At 42.2% G+C, this 19,720-nt stretch overlaps 1 protein-coding gene and 1 long non-coding RNA gene across 2 annotated transcripts; both read right to left on the bottom strand.

Moving 5' to 3' along the window:
• Positions 1-703: 703 nt before the first annotated feature.
• On the bottom strand, positions 704-16,659 carry LOC146992115 (myosin heavy chain, fast skeletal muscle-like). Its single transcript, XM_085783884.1, has 41 exons — positions 16,500-16,659; positions 16,327-16,367; positions 15,976-16,197; positions 15,754-15,897; positions 15,501-15,657; positions 15,386-15,413; positions 15,189-15,303; positions 15,006-15,098; positions 14,856-14,919; positions 14,676-14,774; positions 14,490-14,593; positions 14,232-14,370; positions 13,994-14,112; positions 11,403-11,552; positions 11,133-11,303; positions 10,736-11,036; positions 8,729-8,793; positions 7,784-7,871; positions 7,476-7,593; positions 7,270-7,393; positions 6,880-7,020; positions 6,538-6,789; positions 6,201-6,443; positions 5,940-6,116; positions 5,715-5,860; positions 4,920-5,010; positions 4,434-4,823; positions 4,209-4,335; positions 4,006-4,124; positions 3,726-3,922; positions 3,293-3,476; positions 3,011-3,176; positions 2,804-2,928; positions 2,406-2,714; positions 2,104-2,300; positions 1,870-2,002; positions 1,611-1,781; positions 1,409-1,513; positions 1,211-1,306; positions 985-1,116; positions 704-803 (listed from the first exon to the last, which is right to left on the bottom strand). The coding sequence occupies exons 3-41, from the start codon at positions 16,180-16,182 to the stop codon at positions 783-785; spliced, it is 5,808 nt and encodes a 1,935-aa protein (XP_085640010.1). The 5' UTR covers positions 16,183-16,197; positions 16,327-16,367; positions 16,500-16,659; the 3' UTR covers positions 704-782.
• On the bottom strand, positions 12,193-13,979 carry LOC146992116 (uncharacterized). Its single transcript, XR_015036288.1, has 2 exons — positions 12,407-13,979; positions 12,193-12,277 (listed from the first exon to the last, which is right to left on the bottom strand). It is a non-coding gene; the product is annotated as an uncharacterized LOC146992116 (long non-coding RNA).
• Positions 16,660-19,720: the final 3,061 nt, after the last annotated feature.

Raw genomic sequence — 19,720 nt, 5'->3', positions numbered from 1 at the left:
GGGCGGGACTGTCGGCTGAGAGCTTCCTGTTCGGCTCCGAGCTGCTGGAGCCTCACGGGTGAGAGCAGAGCAGCTGCGCTGCATCCACATGCAGAACTCCGTTTGCAAAAGCAAACTAAAATGTACAGATTTACATAACATAATGGGCTCAAACACAATAATTAAAATCAGTACTAGTGGTCTTTTAATGTTACAGTGTAAAATGTCTGCCTGTCATTATTATGGTCAAGTTCTGGCAACTGCAGCTGCCAGTCTTTTACTGTTGATAAAACCTTTATGCAGTAATTCAGGGACATTTTTACACTGCGAATATCTATTTTATAATTTACACTGTTGATTTTAAAGTCTTTTCATATTTCATGGCACAAACCTTATTTTATATAAAATTTAAATGTAAATGGTGTTTTTCAATGGTAAAAACCGTAATTCTTACAATTAAAATGTGAAAACAAACACCATAACTGTAGAATCAGAAATACTATTATTCATTTATATATATTATTATCATTATTATTATCATATTATTCATCTACTACCGTAATAGTAAAAAATGTCTTGCTGTAATTTTAACGGTGAATTTTTTTTATTTTTTTTTTATTCCAGTGTCAACAGTGGAATGGTATCTACCTGTGTCACCAGCGACCCAAATCTCATAGTTACTCTTTCTCATAAAAGAATGAGTTCAGATCAACACAGACAGCAATTTAACATGATAATCAGTTTTATTTGGACTAGTTCACTTCATATTATATGAATAGAAACAGCCAATCAGTTACGGTGCTTTACTCAGCTGCTTCTTTTCCCTGTAAAGAAAAAAGAAAAAAGACAATGGATGAATAGTTTGCAGTACATATTTTCATACATTAATATCACACTCAGAGTACATGTTGTGGTATTCATGGAATTTGTTTTCAAAAAGGGTGTCATAAATTTGTTATGATAGACTGGAGCATGGGCTTTGATAGATATTTTATATTCCATTACCTTGCCAGAGTCACGGGTCTTAGCTCTGAGCTTGTTGACCTGGGACTCAGCAATGTCAGCACGCTCCTCAGCCTCCTCCAGCTCATGCTGGATCTTCCTACACTTGGACAGATGAACATTGGCCTGCTCCTCCTGGAATAGAATATATTGTAAAGTGTTTACATTTACAAAAAGGCCAGCACATATACTGTGCATTGAATATTTCAAATACATGTTTTGCCCTTACCGCTTCCTCAGCATGTCTCTTGTAGGACTTAACCTTGAGCTGCAGCTTGTCGACCAGATCCTGCAGCCTGGCAACGTTTTTCTTGTCCTCCTCGGTCTGTAATATGAAATATTCATTACATTGTACATGTTATAATGAGAAGGAAACTGATATTGGATGGATTTATACTGTACATGTTAAATGTGATCACAGCTTTACCTGATAGGTGAGCTCCTTCACTCTCCTCTCATACTTGCGGACACCCTTAACAGCGTCTGCTCCACGTCTCTGCTCAGCCTCAACCTCTGTCTCCAGCTCACGCACCTTCAGAAAACAGGAAAATGTATGCAATATTTAAAATGTCTTTTGTGTATCTTTTTACTTCTGCTCAACTTGCAAAATATTAACATGACTGTTGTACCCTAGACTCGAGTTTCTGGAGCTGCTTCTTGCCACCCTTCATGGCCAGGTTCTCAGCCTCATCCAGACGGTGCTGCAGGTCCTTAACAGCAACCTCCAGGTTCTTCTTCATCCTCTCCAGGTGAGCGCTAGTATCCTGCTCCTTCTTCAGCTCCTCAGCCATCATGGCAGCCTAGAGAATGTAAAATTGGGGTTAGAAGTCTCATAAAAAACACATTTTAACTGGAGTAGTACTATGACCAAATGAAATTTAAACCTACATCGGTGATGGCCTTCTTTGCCTTGTCCTCTGCATTTCTTGCTTCCTGAATGCTGTCATCAACTTCACTCTGGACCTGAACCAGGTCAGATTCAAGCTTCTTCTTGGTGTTCAGAAGGCTGGTGTTCTGAGAGGTTTAAAGAGAAATGTCACTTAATGTGGTAACATGCCTAATTTTTGGCATCATTAAACCTTATTTGTTTTTTAAATTGTTGAAATGATCATTACCTGAGAGTGCAGAAGTCCAACACGCTCACTGGCATCCACCAGCTCTTGTTCAGCAACCTTGCGTCCTCTCTCTGTCTGTTCCAGAGCAGCTCTAAGTTCCTCAATTTCAGCCACCATAAGACCATTTCTGCGGTCCACCATAGCAGCCTGTTCCTTGAGGTCTTCCTGGGCTCTGACAGCATCATCAAGGTGCAGTTGGGCATCCTAGTTAAAAAGTATATTAAAATATTTAGATTTAACACCATTGACACCTTTTGTGGATCCACTCACTGTACTATAGTTTGTGCAGCAGCACCATGACAACAATACCTTGAACTGTCCCTGCACATTCCTCAGCTGCTTCTGGGACTCAGAAGCCTGGCGATTGGCATGGCTCAGCTGAATCTCCATCTCATTCAGATCTCCCTCCATCTTCTTCTTGATTCTCAGGGCATCATTCCTGCTCCTGACTTCAGAATCCAGAGTACCCTGCATGGAGTCAATCACCCTCTGGCTGTTCCTCTTGATCTGCTCCATCTCTTCATCTTTTTCTGCCAGCTTCCTGTCCACCTCACCCTTGATCTGGTTGAGCTCCAGCTGGACACGCAGGATCTTAGACTCTTCGTGTTCCAGAGTTCCCTATTGACATCAACAAATAAAATTTTCATCCTTGCCTTGAGATCTTTCACAGTATGCTGATTTTTTATCTCCTTAGATGAAAAATGTACCTCAGCCTCCTCAAGAGCTGTCTGGATCTCAGTCTTCTCTGTCTCCACCTGCTTCTTGGACTTTTCCAGCTCATGGATGCTCTTGCCAGTCTCACCCATCTGTTCAGTCAGATCTGAGATCTCCTCTGTAGAGAGACATGTGTGGTTAGTAATCAGTAAGCCTCAAAATTTAAACCTAGTTTCCAATGCAATAAGGCAGGAACTTACGCTGCAGATTCTTGTTTTCACGCTTCATGGTCTCCAGGTGATCCAGAGCTTCCTCATATGAGTTCTTCATCTTGAACAGTTCAGTGCTTAGAGAACGAGCCTCCTTCTGAGCTCCTTCAAGCTCGGCCTGACCCTCCTCATACTTTTGCTTCCACTCTGCCAACACCTGAGTGACACAATTAATATGGTTTCATTAGTTATGTACTAATATGAAAACAAACACAAAAAACATATTTTTATTGTAAACAATTTGACCTGACCACACAAGATTAACATTATTACCTTGTCAAAGTTCCTCTGCTTCTTGTCCAGGTTAGCAGCCAGTCCATTAGCCCTCTCAACATCAATCATGAGGTCCTCAACCTCACTCTGGAGCCTCTGTTTGGTTTTCTCCAGAGAGGCACACTTGGAATTCACAGCCTCAATCTGCTCCTCAGCGTCCTGAAGGCGCTGAGCCAGCTTTTTCCTTAAAAAAAAAAAAAGTTACATTTTATTGTCAGTCCTTAAAAATCTTAAATTTACTAGAGCTATTTACAGATATTTCTGTTAGATATATTGTTAGATGTTATTGTTCTTCGATTAAACAGCCCCTATGTTAAGACCAGTTACCATTACTGTAGTGTCAAGTTTTACTTAGAAAATGCAAAGAAAGTGCTTTGATTTATATGATTATTGACACCAATGTCTTTCATTTCATTGTCTGAGTGGTACTCACTTGGCCTCCTCAAGCTCCTCAGTGCGCTGGATAGCATCAGTTTCATACTTAGTTCTCCACTGAGCCACCTCACTGTTGGCCTTGGACATTCCACGCTGCAGCTCAGCCTTGGCCTCCTGCTCCTCCTCAAACTGTTCCCTCAGCAGGTCACAGTCATGGCGAGCTGATTGCACTCCATGAGCAAGTGCATTCTTGGCCTAGTGGAAGAAATGTATGCTTGAATGCACCAAATGTCTAAATGGCATTACATAAAACGAGGGCAGATGTTACATTTTCTTACCTTAACCTCCTCTTCAACCTGCCTCTTCAGCTCCTCAATCTGCTGAGTGAAGGCCTGTTTGCCTCTGGTCAGCTGGGAGACAAGAGCCTCTTTCTCCTCAATTTGACGGCCAAACTCACCTAGTTTAAAAATGATCATCAAACATTAGTGTGTCTTCATTGTACACTGAAGATTGCTGTAGGTAAACAGTGTGTTAAACAAACCGTTTTCTGTCAGGAGACGTGCTCTCTGTCCACTTATGTCATTGATTTGGCGAACATGTTCATCATTCTTGGTCTTCAGTTCGCTAAATTGGTCCTCAAGAGTACGGCACATCTTTTCAAGATTTCCCTTGAGTCGAGAAAAATGGAAATGAATTGTTTTATTTATGAATCCCTCGGTTATTATAATAATCAAATTATCAGATTGCAATTTAATATCTCATTTACCTTTGATTTGGCCACAGCCTCCATGTTGCTGGAGAGATCATCAATCTCCATCTTGTATTCACTCTTTTCCTTCTCAAGCTTCTGCTTGACACGCTGGAGGTTGTCGATCTGCTCTCCCAGCTCAGCAACACTGTCAGCCTGCTTCTTACGAAGACCAGCAGCAGTAGCTTCATGCTGCAGAGTGGACTCCTCCAGGTCACGACGCAGCTTCTGGAACTCAGCCTCACGCTTCTTGTTCATCTCAATCTGAGCAGCAGTGGCACCACCGGCCTCCTCCAGCCTCTCGCTGATCTCCTCAAGTTCCCTGGAAAGGTCAGCCCTCTGCTTCTCAACCTTGGCACGAGCAGCACGCTCAGCCTCAATCTCTTCCTCCAGTTCCTCAATACGGGCCTGTTTAATGTAAACATGTTGTGTTTCAATCAACAGTGAACATTAGAATAAAACATACCAAAGGTATGCACCAATACATTCTATCAGTGTCAGTACCTGAAGCTCCTTGATCTTCTTCTGGAGCTGAGCACTCATTGACTGCTCATCCTCGATCTTGCTGAGGAGCTGGCTGGTTTCAAAGTCCTTCCTGTGTGAATTTAAAAAAAATGCAGTGTATGAGTATGCAACCTACTGAGTGTGTCAACAAATGTAATAGTTATTTTTAAAGGTGTTCAGAAATGACCGTTTGTCCTGTTTGTCGTGCCTCCTTCCACAAGTTTCCATGAGTTGCAGCACGAGTTTACCCGAGTAAGGAAAACAAATTTGATTGGTTGTTATCGAGCGGGCGGGATATTCAATGTTTGGTTCGGGACCTAGCTCTGTGTGTATGTGTGTATGTGTGTGTGTGTGTGCGAGTGTGTTTAAGTAATGTAATTAACTGTTACCTAGTAGGCTTGCTACGTTATAGCTTGCTAACTTAGCTAGCAAGGCTAAGTGATAGACCGCAGGGATCCGGAGGAGGAGAGTGGAGTAGGGACAGAGGAGAGTTTGTGTCGGTGGTGGTGGACGAGTCTCCTCGCTTTTCTCAGACGTTTGATTGACAGATGACGGATCCAATATCACTGGCTGATGAATCGTGAGTAATGTGATGCATAATTCGTGCCCCTGCATTATCCAATGTGGGAAAAAACTACTCCACTTTCACCCCGGATTTACTCGAAAATAGAATTTTGCACAAAGTTTGGTCGTCTGATACATGGGTGATTAAACTAATTTTAAGACCCATAGTGGGCTCAAAATCAATTTTCTTTTCTGAATACCTTTAAGTAGAGAAGAAAATCAATCTCTTACTTTTTGATCTTCTCATCAGATTGCTGCTTGTCATTCTCAAGATCCATGATGGATTCCTGGGCCAGTTTCAGGTCACCCTCAAGCTTTCTCTTAGCTCTCTCAAGGTCCATACGCAGTTTCTTCTCTTGCTCCAGGGAACCCTCAAGCTGCACGTTGATATGAAAAAATTATTAATATGTTCATGAAAGGTCTTGTTTTGCCAAGTCATGGACTTTAAAAACTTACATCATCAACTTGCTGTTCAAGCTTGGTCTTGGCCTTGGTCAGAGTGTTGACTTTGTCTTCCTCAGCCTGCAGATCATCAAGAGTCTGCTGATGAGCCTCCTGGAGGGCTTTCTTCTCCTTGGTCAGCTTAGCAATGCTCTCATCCTGAGAGGCCATCTCCTCTGTCAGGTTCTTCACCTATGGTTGCAAGAAAGATTTTGTTATTAAACAGCTAATGTGCACACTTTCCTTTATCTAGTGGAGATATTAATGTAGACAAACCTTGTTCTCAGTGGCATGTTTCTCCTTTTCCACCTTGGCCAAGGTAAGCTCCAGGTCATCAATATCCTTCTTGAGCTCAGAGCATTCATCCTCCAGCTTTCTCTTCTTAGCAGTAAGCTCAGCATTGATTTCCTCTTCATCTTCCAGTCTCTCACTTGTCTCTTTGAGTTTGGCCTCCATCTGAATCTTGCTCTTGATGAGTCCCTCACATCTCTCCTCAGCATCTGACAGATTCTCTGATTCCTAGATCATGTTGCATGAATGCACTCTGTTAGCACATCAAATGCTTGTTTCAGAAAACATTAGAAATCACAGCCAACTGTTCACATGTACTTACGGATGCCACTTGGAGCTGCAGATCATTCTTCTCCTGCACAAGAGACACCATCTTCTCTTCCAGATCCTTCTTCTTGGCCAGGGCAGTAGCCAGGTCAGTTTTCATCTTATCATAGTTTTCCTTCATATTAGCCAGCTCCTTCTCAGTTTCAGCACTCTTTAGCAGAGGCTTGATCTTGTAGTACACCTTCATCCATGGCCAATGCTTGACATTCATGAAGGAGCGGATGTTGTATTGGATGGTGAAAATGCTCTCCCTGCAGAGAAGAGGTTTGTGTTATAGGGAAATCGTCATTATTCCTATGACTTTGTCATGTGTGTGTCATAAGTAGCTTTTTCCAACATGCCTTCTTTCCATCATCTTCACAAACTCCCTTCTCATGAGGTATCCACGGCAGAGAGCCTGAGTCATAGTGACCAGAGTTGCCAGTTTTTCATCTCTCATCTCCTCAAGGACACCCAGCAGACCGGCCTTGAAGAACACCTGAATAAATAGACAATACATGTTAACTTGAAGGCACCCCAGATGATTCAAGGTACCAGATGGTTTAAGGTGTTTTATGAATGGCAACATGAAGGCTGCTCTGCATCTATGTCACTTCTCCTTTGGCACATGGTCTGCTGTTGCACTAAATTAATTTAAATTAAGTGGGTAGTTCATTTAGATGTATTTCTAAAATCTATCTTCATTGGTAAATATACTGAATTATAACACATCATGCATGGTGCCTACCTTGGTGTGTCCAAATCTGTACTCATCATGATTAACATCAATTGATCCAAGCAGCTTCTCTGATGCCTTCTTGTTGTCAATGAACTGGCCCTCAGGGATGACACTGGCATTCAGTACCTTGTATCTGTTATGAGAGATTTAATGGTCAGTGTGAGCATTTTACCTTGTCTTAAACAAAACTAAATTATTAAACTATATATTGATACCTCTGCTTGAAGTCACCATAGAGGATTCTGCTAGGGAAACCTTTCCTGCAGATTCTGATACCCTCCAGCACACCGTTACACCTGAGCTGGTGGATGACCAGGAAGTTCTCCATCAGACCTGTGGAACAGATATTTGGCCATTAGTACGGTGAATAAATTGTTATTGTTTGGAAGTCTTGCAACATCATCCCTAAACAAAACAAATACACCCCAGAAAGACTAGCCGTGCTCTAGAGCACAGCTAATGGGGATCCTAACAAATAAAATAAAATAAAATAAAAAACACAAATGAGATTGTGTTTTTGTACCTGGAGTCTTGGACTCATTGGGAATCAGACAACGCACAAAGTGAGGATGGGTGCTCCTCAAGTTAGTCATCAGCTTGCCCAAGTTCTCCTATAGATGGAAAATAGTAATTGTCATGAAATCCAGCACTTGCATTTTTTTTTTAAGTTAAAGATTGGGTCTGGAGTTTTGTGCCCAAAAATAAACATTAGACTTGTACAAATGAATTCCGTCTTAATCATCACCTATGGGCTTCTAGTCCTGTGTGGTGGGGGCTGTGTCTGCAGCGCCCCCTCCCCCTGCCTGTATTTTGGTCTTTTGCTCTGTTTTGTTCAGGTTTTGTTATGCACGTGGACGTTTCTGGGTGGAGCGAGAGAGCATAGATTATCTATGGTGAGAGAGTCTGTGTTTTCTCTCCAGCCAATGATGGAGCTCAAGTGGAGCTACGTGCAGTAGAGTAAGAGGGCTCAGGCCTGCTAGCCGCACTAGCTGTCTGATGCTACTGAGTCTCTATCTCTGAGCAGCAGCAGTCAGGACAACAAAGTAAAATAAATACAGTCTGAGTGAAGCGCTGGAGCTGTGGACCAATTCCAAGCCGTCACCGTCACTGGTAACAAGTATTAGGACCTAGCTCGATGCTAACTTCGGCTAGCGCTAGCGGTTAGCATCCGCCGCTAACACCCGCTTCTTAGTTCACCACAACGGCATAAAAACATACACGGAGGCCCCCGGTGTTGGCGAAAGGTTGGCTAATCGGCCCATGGCTCCAGCGGTTCTTTCAGACTGTATTTCCTTTCCTTTGCGGTCCTGACAACGGCTGCTGTCAGGAGCAGGAGGCTACACAGCTCAGCCCAAGAGGAGGGGCTGAGTTTCAATGTTTTGTTTATAAACTGCAACAAACAAAACTCCAGACCCTACCTTTAAATGTGATGTTGTTTTTCAGTATATAACGTTAATGTTAACCTTACCCTGAACTGTGAAGACACAGTCTGCATAGAGCCACCCTTCTTCTTGCCACCCTTCTTGCCGATCTCTATTGATAATTAGTGCAAAAGATTTGTTACACTTTATATTCAATTTGTAGGGGAGCGCCGGGTCGATTGATACACTTTTCAGTTAAACGTCTTTTTCAAAGATGACGTTATGGGGGACAGCTCTCCATTCCGACACACCTCCACTTCGACACCCCGCTGTTTCGAAATACCCCCACTTCGAAACACCGCTGTTCCGACACCCCCCCCTCCGCAGCTGTCCACGGTGCTGAACCGCGTGACGTTGTTTACATTCTGTGTTGTGGCTTGTCTGTGAAACGTGCGCTGCTCAGGGACTGGGCAGATTTGTCCCACTTGCTTTCTCCCCGACTCCGTTGTTGGAGATCTCCCCATAGTAATAGAAATACACTTTTTTTCTCCCCCCCTGCTCCGCTCGAGCGCGGCTGAACCCGGCTTGAGCTCACACGGGCGCGAGGCTGCTGCAGCCACCGCTCGTGCTGACAGCTGACTGAGGGAGATGCTTTGGTTGGGCTTAGGCAATGAAGAAAGGAGTTGGTTAAGTTTAGTAAAAAGACCAGGTAGAGGCTAGACAGACTAGAAGCATAATATTATACGTCATTAATATTAAGTATTTGCTTGTTTTGCAGTTAATTATGCACATGATCCGTTTGACCCCAAAAAGGAAAAAAGGAGCAATGCGCACTGCGCACTGGGGGTTTCCCCCAATAGCCTTTTCGGAATGGCGGGGTCTTTAGAAAAAATAGAAAACCCCGCTATTAGGCAAATGGAAGTCTATTGTCGGAAAGGCGGGGCTTCGGAAAGGCGGGGTGTAGCCTAACCAACGTTATGTACACAAACATTTTTATCATGTGATCAACAACTCACAGTGTGTTTCAACTCACGGTTGAAACAGCATATTTTAAACAGAAACTACTGACATTACTCTCGTTTTTATGCAGCATATCGGACAACATACTAGTGTACTCGTTATTGCCAAAATGTCACATAATTTCTCACAATATAAATAGGTCAAATAAATATTTTTGTCCCGTGCGTAATTGTCAAGATCCGCATTTCGATTAAACTCACCTTTCTTCTTTTGTACGAGTTGTTGGATGACTGCATTTTCATTTCATTGACTTATTTCCCTGTCCTAAGTCATGTTTATGGATACACAGTTGAACATATTGTCATTTTTCCCTCGGCATTTTTCCCTCACTTTGCTGAATATCTGTTGATTCATGTCATAAACACGAACATTAAAAATATATGGTGTTTATTAAAAATACATGTTGTTCATTCAAATCGGTTGTTGTTCATTGCAAAACAGTTAGGCTATTAATTTGGTGATTTATATACAGATATTGATCGCGCAATGTGACCACAATTACTACGCACGGTGGCGTGAGGGACATTTGAAACAGGTGTATCAATCGTCCCTGCAGCGACTACTGACACTTCAACCTGTTTTGCCTCTAAACTTCAAAACTATGACATTGCATAGTTTAGGACCTGTTTATGTACGAATTCATCTGTTGTTAGGTCATATTATTATTGCATGAAACACACAATACAACTTTTGATCACAAAAAAACTACCGCACGTAACATTTTACTTTCCATAGTCAAAAACCGGTTCGCGCTAATAACTTTTGAATGGCGTGACGTAATTTCACGAGCTTTCCCAGGATTGGTAGGTGTTGAGTGCTGAAGGTAGTGACCAAATCTGACGGCTCAAGCTTGTGTGGTTTTTGAGGAAATCGCTGTGTATCAATCGTCCCGTGTATCAATCGACCCGGCGCTCCCCTATAGCCCATTTTTACAAACAGTTGTCTCAAAGGGCTTTACATGGCATCATAACAACATCCTCTGCCCTTAGACCCTCACATCGACTGAGGGGCACATGTTTAGTTTAGCATTGATAGTAGGCTACATACAGTCTTGAAATATACTTAAGAATATTGCAATGAATTCTATATCATACCTTCAACAACAGGTGGATACAGGGCAGCCAAAATTTTAACAGGGGACTTCTGGTACAGCTGCACGACAGAGTCGTTCAGTGGGTCCTTGTTCTTGTCCAGCCAGCCACCGATATTGTAGTCTACAGTGCCAGCATAATGCACCAGGGAGAAGTGGGCCTCAGCCTTGCCCTTGGCTGGCTTTGGCTTCTCAAAGGCTTTGGTTTTGCCAAGATGCTGGTCATACAGCTTATTCTTGAAGGATGTGTCAGTGGCCTTGGGGAACATGCACTCCTCTTCAAGGATTGAGAAGATGCCCATAGGCTTGAAGAAAGCAGAAGGAGATATACCATGAACTGATGCTGTGGTTAAATATTCAGAGGAATCTCTTTGGATAGAATCACGGAAATTAAACTGTACCTTCTCAATCAGCTCAATACAGGCAGCCAAGTCCATACCGAAGTCAATGAACTCCCAGATAATACCCTCCTTCTTGTATTCCTCTTGTTCCAGGACAAACATGTGATGGTTGAAGAACTGTTGCAGTTTCTCATTGGTGAAGTTGATGCACAGCTGCTCCAAGGTGTTGAACTGTTAGAGGAGAAATAGTCAGCCTAATCCTTTACAGGCAAGAAGAAGGATTCTGTCATGAAAAGTACTGTAGGCTGAAATGCAGTGAATGAAGCTTACATCAAAGATTTCAAAGCCGGCAATATCCAGCACACCAATGAAATAATTCCTTTGCTGCTTGGTGTCCAGCATCTGGTTGATACGGATGACCATCCACAAGAACATCCTCTCATAGATAGACTTGGCCAGGGCAGTCACTGAGTTCTTCACCTAAATAACAACGTAAAAATGACTTCAGGGGTAATACTGCTCAAGTCAATGCATTTAGCATTTCATGTATAAAAGACATTAAAAACATGACTTTACCTGGTTGGGGGGTGGGCATTAAGAAAAGAGAATCTATCTATCTATCTATTAAAAATAAGCTGGCGTCTTTAACAAACTCCAAAGCAAAGGACACCTGGGGACTTGATTCACTGTTTCTTAAAAAATATAAAGATGTTTTAGCTATGCCAATAGCCTCCTTGACAAATAAATCATTAAATGAGTGCCTGTTCCCTCCACCTTGAAAAGGGCCATTGTAACTCCTGTTTTTAAATCAGGTGACCGACAGGTTATGAGTAATTACAGGCCTATCAGTATTTTACCAGCCATATCCAAAGCTATAGAAAAAGTTTCGGCAGAGCAGCTAACAGATCATTTTGACAAAGAAAATCTGTTACATCCAATGCAATTTGGATTTAGAAAAAATCATTGTACGGAAACGGCCTGTAGCTATTTCCTGGAGATCATCAAAGCAAGGTCTGATAAGGGGGGGTGGTAGGAGCTGTATTTTTAGATCTTCGTAAAGCTTTTGACACTGTGAACCATTCTTTACTTCTCTCAAAACTGTCAAAATTTTCACTTTCTGTAAATGTTCTGAAATGGTTACAGTCATACCTGGTAAACCGCCTCCAGTGTGTTAGGGTCAGAGGTAAATCATCTTCCTTTAAAGCCTGTCATATGGGAGTACCACAAGGCTCAATTTTAGGCCCTCTCCTCTTCAGCATCTACATCAATGATCTCCCTGCAGTATGTGATGATGTTGATATCGTAATGTATGCTGACGACACAGTAATACTTACGTATGGGAGAGATGCTGAAGCAGTTGCAGCCAAATAATCAGGCACAATGGAAAAACTTTCACAATGGCTGTACTCATCCGTCTAACTTTAAATATGGAGAAAACTGTAACTATGTTCTTGTCCAAACAAAGAACTACAAAAATGTATCCTAATGTCTATATAGGTGGGCAAGCTTTACAAAATGTGGAGGAGTTTAAATACCTAGGGGTCATTTTAGACTCCAACCTGACCTTTAAAAAGCATACTAAAAACATGTGTCGTATTGTAAAATTTAATATTGCCAACTTCCGCCATATTAGACACTCGTTGACAACAGATGCTGCAAAGACATATTTAAATGCGATGATTCTATCCTACATCCAGTATTGTATATCATCTTGGTCACAGGCAAATAAAACTGTATTAAACCCTGTAAGATCACTCTACGGGCAAGCCCTGAAGATCCTGGACAGGAAACCACGGTATTACCATCACTGCAATATACTTTTTAAATATAAGTTCTAAACTGTTTTCTTGTCTGTAACAACATCTATTGCACGTCTGTCCGTCCTGGGTGAGGGATCCCTCCTCTGTTGCTCACCCTGAGGTTTCTCCGATTTTTCCCTGTTAAAAGGGTTTTCCATGGAGTTTTTCCTCAGTCGATGTGAGGGTCTAAGGACAGAGGATGTTGTTACGATGCCATGTAAAGCCCTTTGAGACAAACTGTTTGTAAAAACGGGCTATACAAATAAAATTGCCTTGCCTTGCCTTGCCTTGCCTTGCCCCCCCTCTGAAAAATTTTGTACAGCTCCGCTCTGAGTCAACAATCAGAGTCTCAAGATCAGTATCCAATGGTGACTGCATTATCCCCATGTGACACTCCTCCTTTGCACAATCTGTGTTTTCATGGACAGCCATCAAAGAATGGAACAAGCTGCCTGAAACCCTGAGAAGCAGATCAAACTAATTAAATTTCTCTCATCATTTAAAACAATGGCTACTGGAGAACCAAAGTTGCCAGCATGTTTAAAAGCAGGGCACTTGTTACTCAGTTAGTCTTTAAAAAAAAAAAAATGTATCTTAGTATTTCTCAATGCACCCAATCCATGAAATTATCTTAAAACCTTATGGAATATGAACTATGGAATTCTAAAATATTTTATATTCTGTATCTTGTAAGACTTAGCTTTTCTCTCCATTGATCATATAGGATAGGGTACACCTCTCTCAGGTGTGTTGCATTTGATTTGGTCTTTTTAGATGTGGAAACTGTTTATTTTTCTCTTTCTTGTATTGTCTATGTGCTGTCTACTGTCTATTTGTGTATCACTCTTGTATAGTAGTTTGTGGTCTGCGTTTCTTGTCTGTTTGTTATATGTTACATGTTGGGACTGCAGATGGAAATTAGCTATAAGCTAAATCTGGTGCAACCATCTTCTCATTTTCTGTAAATGATTAATGTCATTGCACAATGTCCCCTAAATAAACTAATAATAATAATATCTATCTATCTATCTATCTATATATCTATCTATCTATCTATCTATCTATCTATCTATCTATCTATCTATCTATCTATCTATCTATCTATCTATCTATCATATTTACCTGCGGCACAGTCTGTCCCTTGGTGACAAACTCATTCCCGACCTTCACTCTGGGAAAACACAGAGCCTTCAGCATGTCAGCAGAGTTCAGACCCAACAGGTAAGCAATCTTGTCAGCAACTGAAAACAGTTAAGTGATTTTATATTACACTGACTGCTAATACGTAATAGAAACGAATGACATACAAGAATCTCTGTTGTTACATCCAAATTTTTCATGAATGATCATAAATACTCACCCTCTGTGCCATCGGGCTCAGCCTGCTCCTCACGCTGCTTCTGCTTGAACATCATGTTACCATGGTGAAGCACAGCACCAGTCAATTTATAGATTCCCATCTTCTCCTCATTAGTGAAGCCCAGGATATCAATGGCATTCTGTGTTCACAAAAAGTGTCATCAGAATTCGTAATCACTTCACAAAACACATTAAGAAAGCCATTTTGATCATTAACATGCAAATTATTGTAAAGATTTTAACAATGAAGATCACGGACATCAGTGGCTTCCAGCTCTTCTTTGTCATCAATACTGGCCACAGTGATCTGACCCATGCTGCACATGGGGAAGTCATAGGGGTTTGTTGTGATGAGTGACATTTCTGCAGGTGAAAAATTGGGGTAAGTTTCAATGTGTTTTTCAATCAAATCTCTAAGTACATTAAACATTGTGCATCTGCTTACCAATCAGCTCAGGCTTGTGGTTGGTCATCATCTGGTAGAAGATGTGGTAGCCTCTCTCATCAGGGAGCTGGAATGTCACTCTAGACTTCTCCAGCAGATCTGCAAATGTGGGTCTTAAATCACAAACTGGACAATTCTCAATTCCAATCATTTGTATTCACTTTCAGGATTGTTACTTACATGTCTCAATATCAGCACTAGCCAGTTTGCCAGTTGTGCCGAAATGGATTCTGATGAATTTACCCTGTTTGGGACAGCAGTTGTTAAAATCTCTCGATATTGGCAAGGTGTAAGAGGAATTTTTTCTTGTAGACATCTCCTCATACTTACGAAACGAGATGAGTTGTCATTCCTCACAGTTTTGGCATTACCATAGGCCTCCAGCAGTGGATTGGCTGCAATAATCTGATCCTCCAGTGACCCCTATTATCCAAGTGACAAAATCATATCAATATGTTTTTTCTTGTGGAGATACTATACACTGAATACACATTCAGAGTCATTGTGGCATACCTGCATTTTGCCTGGGGCTGCGTCCTTCTTCTTGTCGCCACCACCAACTGAGATTGTGGCAAAGTACTGGATGACACGCTTGGTGTTCACAGTCTTTCCAGCACCAGATTCTCCACTAGGTATACACAAAGACTTTTATGAGTTTGATCAAGCTATTTGATTATCTTGGAAAAAATATCAACAAAAATGAAACTTACGTGATCAAGACAGACTGGTTCTCCCTGTCTGTTAAGTCACAAAATAAAGGAATTAATCACTTATTTCTACAACATAAACCTCATACTGTCAAATTTTATACTGAAAAGGACGTACCAGTTAACATGAACTGGTAAGCGTTGTCAGAGACAGAGAAGATGTGGGGTGGAGCCTCCATACGCTTCTTGCCTCTGTAGGCATTCACAACTTCAGAGTCGTACACTGGGAGCCACTTGTAGGGGTTCACGGTGGCACAGAACAAACCAGAGTAGGTCTGAAAGTGATCATAGAGTTAAAACAGTTAACTCTATGTTTCCTACAAGTATAATCATTTTCAGTATTGTGTGTATCATCTGTCAGATTGTCTTACGTAGATCATCCATGCTGCATAACGCTCTTTGAGGTTATACAGGACAGAGGCTTCATTGAGATAGGTCATCATGGCCATATCCTCAATTTTGTCGTACTTGGGAGGGTTCATTTGAGAGACGTCATCCTCTTTAACCGTCTTCTCCTGCAACAGGCCGTTGGTCACATTGAGAGCTGATCACATTTAATTCATATAGCATGACTCTAAACTTATGATACAAACCTCCTGAGTGTCCAGGACTTTGACGGTGACTTTGCCACCATCTTTCTTGATGATTGTTCCCTTCAGGTACAGCTCTTTGGCATCAGTCACATAGCAGGCAGCCTTGGCATCAAAGGGTTTGCTTTGAGCCTCAATTCTCTCCCTCTCTGGCTTACGGAGGTAAATGGCAGCTTTGCCATATACGGCCATTTCTGCGTCTGTACTCATGGTGGCTGTTTATGTCTGTGAGGTAAAAAGAAATTAGAGTAATTTTAGTGCACCTTTTTTAAGTTACATCAGCTCATGAAGCTGAACATCCAAAAATAACTTCATTCAATCAAATGTTGCATCAAATTCAAAATATATCCATACCCGACCCTCTCTCTGTCAAAATGTTGTTATGTTCCACAATCCTAAAAACATAGTACATATTTTCAGACACAGAGATAAGTTTAAAGAGAAGATTTGTTCCAAAATATATCTAACCAATTGATATTTTAAAGACATATTAAAATGAAAACAGAACAGTTATAGGATGATCTTACCAGTATGAGGGGCTGTCAAGGGTGTTCTGCTCTCTCCTCTTAGTATCCTTTTATAAGGTCAAGATTGTGCACGCTGCAAAAGTTATAACGGGCCACATAAAATATCTGGTGTGCTTTACAAATTATGGCATAATGCCTTTATTCAATGTTTTATCGTCCTTCATAATTCTCCACTCCTTATTTATGCTGACCAGTGTGGCTTGAAGCAAACTGAAAGGCTTTCAGGGCCCTTTTTTTGTTTTTTTCTCTTGTACTGATGAAATAACATTTTTCTTAAATTTATTTGGGGCCCAGAGGATAACAGCATCATCCTATTGAAATTGCCCTGTTTATTATTAATTTGTTACAGATCATCCAGAGACCGTGCTGATGCAAAGGTAGGCTAATTATATCTACTGCATAGCAATGGATGGGGGATGATCAAATGGACTCAGAGTGAACAGCCAAGCAGCAGTTGTCAAGGCAGATCTCAAAAATCGTCAGTAATTCTGTAATCTAAGCAAAAATCTGATAGTACATAAATTACATCTTGACAGCATGGAAATGTTGGCGATAAGTGTTTTGCTTAAAAATGCCACTCTTACATTGATTGCAGTTGTTCCCATGAGAACAGAATTCGAAATGCTGTGAAGCTACGAGTAATGGCGTCCATGTGGTGACGCGGTAACTATCAATCCCTCGCCATGAAAATATGTTTGGCTTTTTGATGACTTTAATGAACTCTTATCATCAAGAAAATTTATACACAGGTCAAGGGTGGTGAGCTCTTAAATCTAATAGGGGCGTCACCCATGCGGGGGGCAAAATGCCTCTATAGCGCCCCCTTGAAATTTTCAAAAACTCCTCCCCATAGGGTTTTTTTTTGGAGTTGGAACATGAAAATTGGTACACGTGTATGTTGTCCAGTTGCACATAAAACTCTCTGACACCAATGGTCTATTCCAAACAAGAAGTCGGCCATTTTTTGTCATTTTGGCATGATTTCCACATGTTGTATTTTAACAAACCAGTCCTAGGGATTTTATCCAATCGACTTCAAATTTACAACAGATCATCCAGAGACCATGCTGATCAAAAGTTGCGTTCTGCATGTCTGTAGGCCGTAGCGGCCGTCAGGGTTACTGCAGCCATCAGCCAAGCTGGTGCGGGAGCGCGCATCAACTCTCCACAACAGTGCAGCTGATGATGTGACAGTGACACTGTGGCTGAATTGGAAACGGCATAACGTTACTATACCAGTGTTTTCCATTAATCAGCCGCCACAGTTTCGTTTGGGTCCACTGCAGCAGTCTCTCACAGAAAAAAAGAACAGCTTTCACTATCTCTCATCTCTGCCAGTCAGCCCCTCTACCTGCTGTCTCTCTCACGACACGCACGCACGCACGCACGCACGCACACACACACACCGCTTGGCTGTTAATAAACAGTAAATGCGCCATGCCCAGTGTTGCCAGACCTCACGAGAGAAACAAGCAACGGGAACTATGAAAACAAGCCCAAAACAAGCGACCCCCCCCCCCGACGCCAAAAAAAAAACCTATCACCCTAAATCCACAAATGTTTTTTTTTTGGTTTGTTTGTTTTGGTTCCAAAAGAGAAATAAAAAAAACATGTGGAAAACGGAAATGTAGAGTAAATTCTCCATGTAGAACCCTTGGCTTTTATTTACTTAAACCAAAGATAGCCTACTTTATAAAACCACCTTTGCTTCAACTGCCGAACTGACCCAGTTTTAATTAGAGACAGGGGTCAGACCCGACTGCTCCTTCTCTTACCTTTGGTCAGTCGGTTTTCATCTTGCTGTGTTGGGGTGGAAATTATGATCAGGTCGGACCATGGCATGGGCTTCCCTTTTTTTGGAGGGGGGGGGGGCTGGTGCTCGTGCGTCGGGTCTGAGGTTCAACAACCACGGCGATTGTGGGCTTTGAAAGATTTTGTTCACAAGAACTTGCAGAAAATAGAAATTGAACCGGCTTCTAACTGAGGCTTTAATTTGAACATTTACGGTTACGTAAATTCTCTTGATCAGTGGAGGAGAGTGTGGTGAAAGCCGGCAGTCTCGGGGTGCAGGTGGGGGGGGGGAACACCTCCGCTATCACTGTGGCAATGTGTGTGTACGGGGGAAAGAGAGGGGCGGAGGGAACGGGGGTGACAGATCCAACAAGAGGACAAACTATCCTGTGTTTAAATAACATATCGAAAATATCTGCAGGATAACTCACGGAGCTGGAAACAAGCATAAATAAGCAACTACACTTTCACAACAAGCCCAAAGAAACCGCAACCCGCGACGACCAATATTTAGAAGCGACTAAACAGAAAAAGAAGCCCAAAGTCGCTTATAATAAGCGGACTTGGCAATACTGGCCATGCCGCGCTCATTGTGCAGTGCTCAATTTACCACGACACCGGGAGGTTGACCGCCCGGGCATCAGGTCAGCACACCGGCCGCCGCCTCTGTGAGCCGCTGGTGCCGCTCGGCTGCTCTAATGGCTCTGCACTACTCCGAACATGTCGGAGAATTTCCTTACAGGCGTTGTTTGGATAAACTGACCACGGATGAATCAATCGGCTCATTGTAAAACTATTTATTTATTTATTGAAGTAGCCTAAATATGGTGATTTTTGTACGTACAGAGCCCCAAGGCTGCGCTGCTCACACACACCTGAAGCTTCACTTTTCATTCAAATGAACTAATGCGACTGCCACTGTTAGATTTCATCAATGAGACCAGCATTTATCTCCTAAAAACAATTCAACCAGCCGGCAGAAAACCTCTAAAAACCTGTGGGTAAGTTACTCGGCTCGTTTTCTTTCCTGGGAGGAGAACAGAGGCTGCCCGGCCGATGAGCTCAGCTCCCCGGCTGCAGCCTCTGTGACGAGCCGCTGCTGCTGCCGCTCGTGTGTGGCTCTGCACTCCTCCGAAAAATGTCGGAGCAAATCTACTTACAGACGTTATTTGGATAAACTGACAACAGATTGGGAATCTAAACTGTCACTTTCTCGCATGAAAAAATATTAAAATGTGATGTAAAAGTGACGTTATTTCTCTACTCGCTGCTCACATGACTGTTCAGGCTGCAAGACATCCACCGACCGCCGCTGGTCGCAAGCGGTGGAAAGCTGTCGAGGACGCGCATGCAGCGTCATTTGGCGTCACATCCGCGGACAGCGCAGGAAATTCGGACCCAGAATTGCAGCGCATTATGCAGCACACAGC

Source organism: Trachurus japonicus, chromosome 1, assembly GCF_045865225.1.
Source record: "Trachurus japonicus isolate A0001 chromosome 1, Traja_1.0".
Classification (NCBI taxonomy): Eukaryota; Metazoa; Chordata; class Actinopteri; order Carangiformes; family Carangidae; genus Trachurus; species Trachurus japonicus.
This window is presented reverse-complemented; position numbering and strand designations above follow the sequence as displayed.